The sequence below is a fragment of the Felis catus genome, chromosome E2 (assembly GCF_018350175.1).
Source record: "Felis catus isolate Fca126 chromosome E2, F.catus_Fca126_mat1.0, whole genome shotgun sequence".
NCBI classification, from domain to species: Eukaryota; Metazoa; Chordata; class Mammalia; order Carnivora; family Felidae; genus Felis; species Felis catus.
In genome coordinates, this window is record NC_058382.1 from 28,089,528 (window position 1) to 28,101,606 (window position 12,079).

The following is a 12,079-nucleotide window of genomic DNA, read 5'->3' on the forward strand; positions in this document are numbered from 1 at the left end:
GGCACCCAATTCCCAGTTCTTTTAGACATCTATTTTGCACTCCATCAAGTTAATACGAGGTGCTGTGCTTTTAATAGTGCATGTTTCAGAAGTTCTACGTCATTTTTAAAAATTGAGTAAATGTTCAGAAACCCGTATATAGTTATTCTGTCTCTCCTGACCTTCCAACATTTGTTAGTCAGCAGATGTAATTTTCCAGTGATCTCAGGCTGTGCATTCTTTCACCGGTGCGATCATGTGAAAACTGTGCCCAGCCACACCTAACACACGATATGGACAGGACTGGGCAAGCTCTGGCTACAGAAGTGACTTGTCAGCGTGAGGTGGCCAGATAACTGTAGCTTTTTTTTTTTTCCCCCCAATGTTTGTTTATTTTTGAGAGACAGACACTGAAAATCCTGAGCAGGCTCCATGCTGTCAGTGCAGAGCCTAATGTGGGGCTTGAACTCACGAGCCGTGAGAGTCATGACCTGAGCCAAAATCAGGAGTGGGAAGCTTAACCAAATGAGCCACCCAGGCGCCCCCGCTGTAGCTTTGTGTTTGTCTCCCAGTCTTATGAACCAGGCAGAGATTTGGATGGTGTTGGGGAGGGTGGTCACTGGAGAGGGGGATATTTTATCTGACTTTTGCTGACATTGTGGCTCCTGTCAGCCCAGCTGAATGTCCCATGGTAGGGGAGGGAGGGGGCTACTGTTGCTCAGGCCCTCTCCCATCCACCCATTCACATGGGTGCCCTGTAGGGAGCCGGGCCAAATGGGATTGTGCACAGCCATGCTCCCAGGGGAGCATGACCTATCCAAGCCTATCACTGCTTCTAAGACCTGCCTAACCGGAGGGGATCCTGTCTGCCTCACTGGCAGGACAAACTGTCATGTCTTGCCTCTGAGCCATTTTTTCAGTGGGAGTCCAGTCAAGGTACTGGAAGCCCCATCTCCAACTAGCAGAAAGAGTTTGTTTCACTTGAGTAAGTGCACATATGCTGTGCCTCTGCTGTGCAGAAAACAGGTATGCTTCTCCCAGTTCAGCTGGCTATTTGTGGTCCCTGATGCTTGCACATTTATTACCTGGAAGATCACAGGAAAATGAGACTAAGTTCAGCCTTGGAAAAATAATGGAAAGTTTCTGAATTGTAGGAAACTAGAATTAAACGCTTTAAGTAAATTCCAAGTTCAGGGGTATTGTTGACATAACCTTTTCTTATCAGAATGAAATTTTTGATAGAGGATAATTGCTTATATTTAGAGATGGTATTCTAAAATTCCTTTTAAACAGAGATTTATTAAGTTACATAACCTTGTGGGTTTTAGGTGGGTGGTTTGAACTGTTATTGGAGAATTTTGTGGAGGATGGGGCTAAATGTCTCTAACTTCTTGTGTTATTATCTCTGAACATTAAATATATGAGGATCATACAACTCTGCCTAACTTATTTTACTTTTTTAAAAATTTTAAATGTTTTTACTTATTTTTGAGAGAGAGAGAGAGTGCAAGCGGGGGAAGGGCAGAGAGAGAGGGAGACACAGAATCCAAAGCAGGTCTCAAGCTCTGAGCTGTCAGTACAGAGCCTGATGTGGGGCTTGAACTCATGAACCGCAAGATTGTGACCTGGGCCGAAGTCACTCACTCAACTGACTGAGTCACCCAGGTGCCCTTAACTTTACTTTTAATGCTGAACTACGGTTCTGGGGGGTGCCTGGGTGGCTTAGTCAGTTAAGCGTCCAACTTCAGCTCTGGTCATGATTTCACGGTTCATGAGTTCAAGCCCCACGTGAGGCTGTGTGCTGACAGCACAGGGCCTGCTTGGGATTCTCTCTCCCTCTCTTTCTGCCCCTCCCCCGCACTCTGTCAAATAAACTTTCAAGGAAGGAAGACAGGGAGGGAGGGAAAGAAGGCAATTGAAAATCAGTCTGAACAATTCACCTAAATAAAATTTGCTGCTTAATTACTTGTGAGTTGATTATTTACCTGCATTAAGATGTGCTACAAATTCTTACATGCCGAACAAAGTTGAGGGGAAAGACATTTTAGTCACCTCTTTTGTTTAACTTCTATTGACCTTTACTTAATTTCTTCAACAATACCATATGTGTTGACCTTTTACTGGGAATTTCTCAGAAAGGCAGGGTAGTTTGAAATTCCTTTCCCAAAATGGATAAATGACCAGAAATGTGAATTAAATAAAAGTCATCCAAATAATAATCCTTAATTTAGGGAAAGTATAAATTGCACATAATGTAAAATAGTAGTGTGGTTTAGATTAGTGTTTTGAATCTAAAGTAATGGTTATTTTTCTTAGAATGGAAGATAGAAAAAAATTGTTTCGAGTGTGTTCTAGTTTGTATTGAGTTATTTCTTCATGATGTTGTTTAATTGTTTTATGTGCAGTTCATGAGTGTCTAGGGCTACACTTAATAGCTGTAATCAAATATAAATATAACTTACTTTTCAGAGCCAGTATGGTGACTTTTTGAATTTTATTAGTAATGACCTTACACCGATTTTTGAGTGCCTTTTAGGTGCTAGGCTGTATGAGCAAGGCCTTATTACCCCACCCTCCTGATAAGGAAGCTGAGATTTAGAGAGGTTGAGGAACTCCTTCTGGGGCATTCATTTCTTTAGCTATATTTATTGAACGCTTTATGCCATGTTTCACTCTCCAGGTCTGAGGGATCCAGGCGTGGATGAGATAAGCAAGACCACTGTGCTCACGGAACTTACAATCTCAGAGATTTAATGTAATTTTATCTAGGAAGAAAAAATGACAGCATAATTGGTTCAGGTGCCGTATTAGATGGGTTTACGTTGAAAGGCCTCTCCGAGGAGGTAACATTTGACCAGAGGCCAACATGAGAGGTCATATAAAGTCAAAGGCAGGATTCCATCCCAGGTCTGTCTGATCCTAAAGCTTAGTGTATGTTCTGTGAAACTTACAGGAACTCCCTACTTCAGTACGTAACATATATCTGAAAAGGAAGGTCAAAAAAATAAAATACACAGATTTGATTCAAATCTGTGCAGAAGCTGGCACGTTCTCATGCAGGCAGTCCAGAAAAGGGCATTGGTTGGAACCTTTCTAGGGCCCCAGGCAACAGGAGGCAGAAAGCCAAGGTATCTGTTACTATATAGCAAAGCACCCCAAACCTTTGTGGCTTAAAACAATACTCATGAGTTTTTCTCAGGGTTTCTATAGGTCAGAGATGGTTTGTCTCTACTCCACAATGTCTAGGCCAGGGGTTCTCAACTAGGGGCAATTTTTCCCCACAGGGAACATTTGGCAATGTCTGGAGGTATTTTTTGTTCTTCTAACTTGGGGGTTGCTGCTGTTACCTAGAGGGGAGAAGCCAGGGATGCTGCTCTTATACCCTACAGTGTAGAAGGGACCCCAAAGAATTGTTTGGTCCAAAATGTCCATGGTGCTAGGGTTGAGAAACTCTAGGGGTTCTGCCAGAAAACTGGAAGGCAGAACTTCTGAAGTCTTGTTCACTCATACGTTGATAGTTGGCTCAGGGGCTGTCAGCCGGAACACCCATAGGTGACCTCTTCATATGACCTAGGCTTCCTTATAACATGGTGGCTGGGTTCCAAGGGTAAGAGTTGAAAGAGAAAAAAGAGCAAACACATGTGAGTCAGGTGCAAGCCGTGGTGCCTTTTACGACCTAGCCTGTCGTGTTCATGTGTCCTGTTGCTTATAGAAGTCACAAAGTCCCCCCCAGATTCAAGGGGAGGGGAAATAGATTTTACATCTTTATGGGATGTGGCAAGGCTTGGGAAGATCATGCAGAAATGAAAGTACCATTGTGGCTATTTAATATATAATCTACCACAGCAGGGGCTCCTGGGTGGCTCAGTCGGTTGAGCGTCCGACTTCAGCTCAGGTCACGATCTTGCGGTTTGTGGGTTTGAGCCCCGCGTCAGGCTCTGTGCTGACAGCTCAGAGCCTGGAGCCTGCTTCGGATTCTGTGTCTCCTCTCTCTGTCCCTCCCCCATTTGTGCTCTGTCTCTCAAAAATAAATAAATGTAAAAAAAAAAAAAAAAATGTATAATCTACCACAGCAAATCCATCACTTTCCCTTCCCACCTAAGACGTTAGAGAGCTAGCCTGCCTGGGTGACCCACACCCTTCTGTATAACTGTAAACATAATTGTTTGTTGCTGTTGTTCCATTTGTCCTGTGTCGGAAGAAGGGACAGTAAGAAAAGAGTAAAAGTGAGCAGGAATGGGAAGGGGAAGTTGGGTCAGTCAAAACCATAGAAACCATTGAAGCCATGGAGGTGTAGTGGCCTAGCCCTGTGCAAACAACAGTTGTTGACTACGTAGTGGACTTAGTCGGTGAGGAAGTACTCTGATTTGGGAGACCTCTCCATGCTAGTTCTGCCTAGCACCGTGATGGCAACCTGTGAAAGGTTGAATTCCATCTACGAAGGCTAGCTCAGGCTTAGCACATGCTAAAGAAGGAGATCAAATGAAAATCCAGTGTCTGGAAGGCAAGGACTATCCGTAGAATGCTCCCTTGTTATGATTATTTCAGTTGTGGACGTCTTTTCAAACTCAAGTATGTAGCTCACAAAGAACTGTGGAAATTCGGGCTCAATATCAAAAGTGTTAATTATAATAGCATATATTAAGATTTAACATGCGGTGTTTTGATTGTTTCTTTTCCTACAAAGTAACTTGTCTTAGAGAAAGACAAATGTGTATTTCACTTTTGTGTTTTAGATTTTGCTAAGCATGTTGACTTTCTAGAAGCCATAAGTAGTGCCTTGAGGGCCCTTTTGCAAACAATGGCCTCCAAGAACATTTCTCAGGTAAGATTGTTAAAAATTTTTATATGAAACCAGCAAAGATTCTGCATTATGGAGGCAAAGTTAATAACTTTTTTTTTTAAAGTATTTATTTTGGGGGGCGCCTAGGTGGCTCAGTTGGTTAAGCGTCTGACTTCGGCTCAGCTCATGATCTCACGGTTCATGAGTTCGAGCTCCATGTCGGGCTTTCTGCTGTCAGCGCAGAGCCCACTTTGGATCCTCTATCCCTCTCTCTCTGCCTCTTCCCCACTTGCGCCCACTCTTTCTCTCAAAAATAAAAATAAACATTAAAAAAACATATTAAAAGTATTTGTTTGAAGAGTAATGTATGATCCTTGTAAAGAGAAATCATATGTGCTTAAAATAAAAAGTAAAATATTTTCCTTCTTCCTGCCAGTGCCACCAACACACACAATCTTTTTTATCGATGTAACTTGGTTGACGTACAGGTCACAAATATGTTCTCTGAAAGCCATCAGTCTTCTGTAACAGTTTACAGAAATTTTCAAGCATGCCTCCTGACCCTCCACAGTGATCCACGGGCATCTCTGTGATAGGTGCTTTCTCACTTTTATTTTTTGCTTTTTATTAAGGAAATTTTCAAACATCTCTAAAAGCAAAGATAATAGTATCACCAACCACAGGTGTCACTGAGTTGGCAACATCCTGGCCTTCTTGTTCTCTTTATCTCCCTTACGCTTTGTGTTTGTTACCTGGACTGCTTTAAAGCAAATTGTGTTTATTTCACCCATAAGTATTTTATTATGTGCTTCATTACGTGTCTGTGACAGAAAATGGACTTTTAAAAAACATGACCACAGTACCATTACCCCCAAATTAACAGACATTGCTTTATCATCATTTGATGTATGCAGTCTGAGTTCAGTGTTTTCTGATTGCCCTGAAAATGTGTTTTTCAGTTGCTTTTGTTTAGGTCAGAACCCAAACAAGATCCACACATTGCTTTTGGTTGATACTTCCGTTTCAATTTTTTTTTTTAACGGCTTTAGTGAGATTTAATTCACATACCATACGATTCACCCATTTGAAGTGTACCATTCAGTGGTTTTTAGTATATTCACAGGTTCTTAAATCCTTAATTTAAAACATTTCCCCTACCAACCCCCCTCTCCCTTTTCTATTTATTTATTGAAGAACCTGTTATTTGTCTTGAAGAATTTTTCTCATTCTGAGATTTGGCTGGTTGCTAACAATGGTAATGTTAATGTGTCCCTCTGTGGTCCATATATCCTAGGAAGCTAGGTCTAGAGCCTTAATTAGATTTGGGATCAAATTTTTTGGCAAGAATAATTCATAGTGTTGTCTGTATTTTCTACTTTCCTTTCACAAATTATGTATTTTCATAAATAGTGATGTTAAGATTAATCAGTGGATTCTTTAGTGGTTATAGCCAGCAGGGATTACTGTTGTCTAGATCCGTTATTTTATCAGTGGTTGCAAAATGGACACATTCTAATCTTGTCATTTTTTTTTACATTTATTAGCTGTGATTCTACTATAGAGAAACTTTCTGTCTCCTCCGTTATTTGGTAACTTTGAAATAAAGTCCATACCAGAAAGATGGGATAAGTGTATATGATTCTGCACCCCTACACTTTTCTCCAGAATAATATGTTAGTGCCCTCAGCAGTTTCAGAAAGTGATCAGTGAGGTGTTTTTTTGTTTTGTTTTTAAATTTTTTTACATTTATTTATTTTTGAGAGAGAGAGAGAGAGACAGAGCACAAGTCGGGGAGGGCAGGGAGAGAGGGAGACAGAATCCAAAGCAGGCTCCAGGCTTTCAGCTGTCAGCACAGAGCCCGATGTGGGGCTTGAAGTCAAAAACTGTGAGATCATGACCTGAGCCGAAGTCGGACGCTTAACCGACTGAGCCACCCAGGTGCCCCCAAGTGAGGTTTTTTAAATATCATTATGAACTCGTGGTTTTTAATAGATTTGTATTTCATTCCAGTATAAGCTTTTTTTCTTTGATGCAGAAACTGTCCCATCTGTTGGGACACTTGAGTGGCTTAGTCGATTAAGTGTCTGATTATTGATTTCGAGTCAGGTCATGATCCCAGGGTCATGGGATTAAGCCCATGTGCTGAGTGTGAAGCCTGCTTAGGATTCTGTCTCCTTCTGTCCCTCTTGCTCACCCACACTCACTCTCTCTCTCTCTCTCTCCCTCCCTCCCTCTAAAAAAAAAAAAGAAAGAAAAGAAATGATCCCATCTGTCAGTAGTAGAAGTCTCTTCTCTGTGGCTCCTGAGCCCACTAGATTTGAGAGCTTCTTGGGTACAAGCAGCTGTCCCAGACTCATCTTGTACTTTTCCTGCTTGAAACCTGGAGTCATTTTCCCCAGCAGCCCTAATATCTTTAGTGGGAAATTAAGTTTTGGAATACTTTTGCTATGTTGTCGTTGCTTCTGGACTTTTTTAGTGGAAATAGCTAGGAAATAAGAATTTCATGGGAAGAGAAAAAATAAATCACAATGTCATGCTGATATTTCCAGTTTAAGTAAAAAGGCTAAAGTATTTTTACTTAACTTTTGATATATAATTGTATCTTTTTTGTACTGCAAATCTTGCTTCTTAGTGATGTTGAAATTATTTGCTTTATCCTACAGAATGGATTTAATAGTTTCAAGATAACAATGCTGTTATTACTAACAGTAACACAACTGAATGTAGTTTAAGATTTCTTTGTGATTCTTCTTGTCCTTAGGAAAAATTCCTCCAAGACTGTACAAATTGCTGTGTTTTAAAGTTGCTTGAAAAAATTCTCTTTGTGGCTTGTTATAAAGTTAGTTTCAATTGTTTTAGCTTTCCTTTTTTTAAGAGTCCTTTTCTCATTTTGCTTTAATTTTTATTTTACACAGTTTCAGTAACAAAACTGAAACAGGTTGGAGCGGCTGGCTCAGTCGGTAGAGCATGAGACTCTTAATCTCAGGGTTGTGAGTTTGAGGCCCATGTTGGGCATGGAGCCTAGTTCAAAAAAAAAACACACACACACACACAAAAACTGAAACAAGATATATTCAGAGGAAAATATAATATATACATACGATGGGATATTTTTCAGCTTTAAAAAGGAACACAATGGTAATACTATCACCTAGGTGAACCTTGAAGACATTACATTAAGTGAAATAAGCCAAACACAAAGGACAAATATTGTATGATTCCATTTATGAAGCACCTAGAACAGTTAAATTCATAAGGACAGAATGTAGAACAGTGGCTGTCAGGGGTTAGGGGAAGGGGATAGTAGGGGCGTCCTGTTTAAGGGGATGGAGTTCTGGGGGTGGATGGGTGATGGCTGGTTGCACAACAGTGTGAAAGTACTTCCTGCCACTGAGCTGTACACTTCAAAATGTATCCCTTTGGCCCTGTTCTTCCCTTTCTGGTAACCATCCATTTTGGTTTTTGATTTATCATTCTATCGTTCTTATTTTAAAAACATAAGCAAATATGTAGGCATTTGTATTTCAGCCCTTTCTTCAAAGTAGTGCTTCTGCCCCTTGCTGTTTTTCCCTCCTTTATTAATCATCATAGTACATAGGTATCTTTCTCATTTCTTTCTTTCTTTTTTTTTTTAATTTATTTCTTTTGAGAGAGAGATTGTGCGCAAGAGAGAGCATGTGCACAAGTTGGGGAGGATTGGAGGGAGAGGAGGAGAGAGAATCCCAAGCAGGCTCTAGGCTGTCAGCACAGAGCTTGATACAGGGCTCGATCCCACAAACCATGAGACCATGACCTGAGCTGAAATCAAGAGTCAGATGCTTAACAAACTGAGCCACCCAGGCTCCCCTCTTACATCTTGTTTTACAGCTTCATATTATTTACTCCGTCGTGTAGGTGTTCCTTATTCATTCAACCTGTCTGCTATTGGTGGGTATTTTACTTTCCAGTCAGTCTTTGCTATTATAAATAGAACCGCAGCAAATAACTTTTTTACAGATGTTATTTTGTGGTTTTGCCATTGAGTCTTGGGGATAGATGCCTAGAAGTGGGCTTGCTGGGTCAGAGAAGAGATGGAGTTCTAATTTTGCTAATTACTGCTGTAGTCCCCTCCTTAGACTTTGAGCCATCTTGAATCTCCACCAGCAGTGAGAGTGCCTATTTTGCTGTAGCCACACCAGCAGAGTACATTGTCAGAATGTTGGATTTTAACCAGTTTGATAGCTGAGAAGTTATATCTCATTCTAATTTGCATTTCTCTTCTTCTGGGGAGATTGGATGTCTCTTTATGTATTTTAAGGGCCTTTGGTTTTGTTTTGTTTTTTTTTTTTTTTCTGTAACTGTTCCTGTGTTTTCTCAGTTTTGCTATTTTGGTGGTGGTCTTTTTCTTCTTCATATATAAGGCCAAATCTTAGGGCCTCGCCCCCATTCGACTTAAGCAGGAACTTTGGGGAGGGGCCCAGTGGTCTATATTTGAAGAAATTCTCCAGGGGATTGGCATGCACACTAAGTTTGGGTGTGCTATAGTAAGTGTGCTATACCATCCTTGCTCCTTCCTTTCTAAAATCTTCCAGTGTTGACTAATATGTCATTAGACCATACCACCCACTTCTCTTGGTTATAGCCATCCATAGGGTGCCCAAGGCACCCTTTGTTCCTTAAAGATTCCTGCTGTTGGGCTTTATTACTCTTCAATAGTCCTGTCATGATTCTAGGTAACTTCAGGATCCACATAGATGCTCCCCCAAGTGACCTGGCTTTGAAGTTCCTGGACCTCCCTTTCTCTGGCCATCTTGTCTTCCTTCCTACTTCTACTCCATGGCCACACCCTAGAGCAGTGCTTCCCACACTTTATCTTGGTCCACAGCATAGTGAGAATGTCTCTGGTGCTTTTCTGTCAAATACAGTATGCGCTGTTGGTCTTTAATATATAAACCTTAAATTTTTTTTCTTTGTATATTTGAGAATTTTCTTTCAAGAACATAACTTTTGACCCTTAGTTTCTTTGAAATGGGAATGGTAATAATGGAGAGAGGATTAGAAGACCCTATACTGTAGGGCCTATAGAAATACAAAGTATTTTTATTGATTTTGCATGATCCTCAGCAGTAGCTTACTGGGTCAGTCTGATGTTTAAAGAGAATTACTCCCAGCTCATGCCCAGTTAATGTCTAGGCATTCATATATATTCAGGCCATAGATTTTCAGATTGGCTATGTATTGGGCATGAGCATGGAATTTGAGAACTAGAAGGACCCTGGCTCTCTAATGCTTTACAAAAAAAGGAAACCAGGGACTAGAGGTGCTGAATGACGGCACTAAGACTGGAGTGCGACTGTTCTGCTCCCCTGTCTAGTTCTCTACCTTGTAGGTTTGTGCACAATGGGCAACTTAACATTTGTGAGTCATGCTGGTAGTAAAGCAGCCTGCCTTCATCATTCGTAGCAGCCTTGTTCTGGCTGTGAACAATCCTGTGGTTGGTGGGATTGTTTCCAGTAGAGTGTTTTCTAAGAAACCTGAGCCTGTTAGCTATTTCCTTTAGATTTGGCAGAAGCAGTGCAGATGATTCAGAAATGAGCTTGTTTAGAATTGTTGAGTATCTTGGGGCACTTGGGTCAGTCAGTTGGGCATTTTACTTTTCATTTCAGCTCAAGTCATGATGTCACAGTTTGTGAGGTCAGGACCCATGTCAGGCTCTGCACTGACAAGGCAGAGCCTGGTTGGGATTCTCTCTGGATTCTCTCTCTTCCCCTCCAACTCTCAAAATAAATAAATAAACATTAAAAAAACTGTTCAGTATTTTATATGTGTGTGTGTATATACATATGTGCATTTTTGCGTGCATTACTTAATCCTCTTAGCCCCTCTGCATGGTGATCACTGTCCCTGCATCACTCATGGAGAAATGGAGAACTTAGTGGGGTCAAGTATTTTGCACAGGATTGCTAAGTGGTAAGGAGTAGAGCCAGGTTGTGAATTCAGGATGTCAGATTCCAAATCCAAAGCCCTTACTTACCATGCTGGGCTGCTCCTCACAGGTGATAGCCTGGCAACATGATATTCGAATTCTCTTGTGATAACTGCGTCCACATATGTCTTCAGATTATCTTAAAATGAAAATTATCACTACACGGCAGAAACACTATATAATTTCATGGTTTTTACAATCTCTAATAATTTACCATACCACACACATCTCAGGGTAAGTTCTTGCCTAGATTCAGCCAATTTTTATTAAAGCTACAGGATTTTATTTACATTTTCAAAACGTTCTTATGATTAATGTTAAAAAGAAATTTGAATCTCTTTAGTCTGCGTACATCTGACCAAAAGTCTTCTTCAAATGAAACTAATAGGAAATGAAGCCCCTCTTACAGGCCTACAGCTATGGTAGATTGAGTAATAACAGTGACATGAACAGGCCTCATCTTAGTTCAAGAATACCAGCTGTATTTAGGAGCAATTAGAGTAAGTAATAACTTTTCTTAGTGACATTCCTGTCAGTCCTGTTGTGCATACTATTGGAACTGGTCGAGTTTAACACCGTAAATACTCTCTTCTTCCTTTTCAACAGTGCATGACTCCCGATCAGTTGATGACATTGTGCACAGCCGGGATTCATAGTAGTAATACAGGGGTGAGAGTAAACGTTGTTAGTATTTTAGGAATCACTGGCAGCGTCCTTGCCAAAGAAGATGGAACACTGGAAACTCTTAAGGTAAAACAATATGCTTCTAATGTAAAATGTTAAATCATTAGAAACAGGGTAGTTGTTGGTGTGGGATTTTTTTTTTTATTTTTCTGAGAGACGGGGAGGGAGGGAAGGAGGGAACATGAGTGAGCGAGGGATAGGCAAAGGGAGAGGGAGAGAGAATCCCAAGCAGGCTTCATGCCCAGTGCAGAGCCTGACGAGTGGCTCAATCTCATGAGGGTAAGATCATGACCTGAGCCAAAGCCAAGAGTCGGACACTCAACCAGCTAAGCCACTCAAGCACCCCAGTGTGGGATTTTTAAAAACTTCTGTGGACATCATGAGAAGAAATCCTATCAAGAATTTGCTTACTAAAGTACATTATTAAAATATGCCCTTTGAATTTGGCTTGATCTGCCTACATGAATTAGATAGGTACTTGAATAGTTGAGTTGCATTTTGCCGTTTAACTTTATTCCAGAGATATTTTTTCAAAAATGAACTTGTCTGCAGTGAAAGACGAGTTCAGCATTGTCTCAGGTACCTCTGCTTTTGCTGTTACATAAAATATGAGCATGTTCCATTCTCCTAGTGATGAAGGAACCGCTCGCCAGTTCTCTTAGCACGCC

General features: G+C 40.8%; 1 protein-coding gene across 7 annotated transcripts in view; it reads left to right on the forward strand.

Annotated features, from left to right (window-relative positions):
* The window catches only part of HEATR3 (HEAT repeat containing 3), a 69,243-nt gene that overhangs the window by 19,499 nt on the left and 37,665 nt on the right, over positions 1–12,079 (forward strand). For 6 of the 7 annotated variants that reach the window (XM_023244839.2, XM_023244841.2, XM_023244843.2 and 3 more), the window contains 2 exons: positions 4,716–4,804; positions 11,334–11,477. In XM_023244839.2, the coding sequence (XP_023100607.1) occupies positions 4,716–4,804; positions 11,334–11,477 (233 nt within the window). The remainder of the gene's footprint in view (positions 1–4,715; positions 4,805–11,333; positions 11,478–12,079) is intronic. The other variant, XM_023244840.2, reaches the window with a different exon arrangement.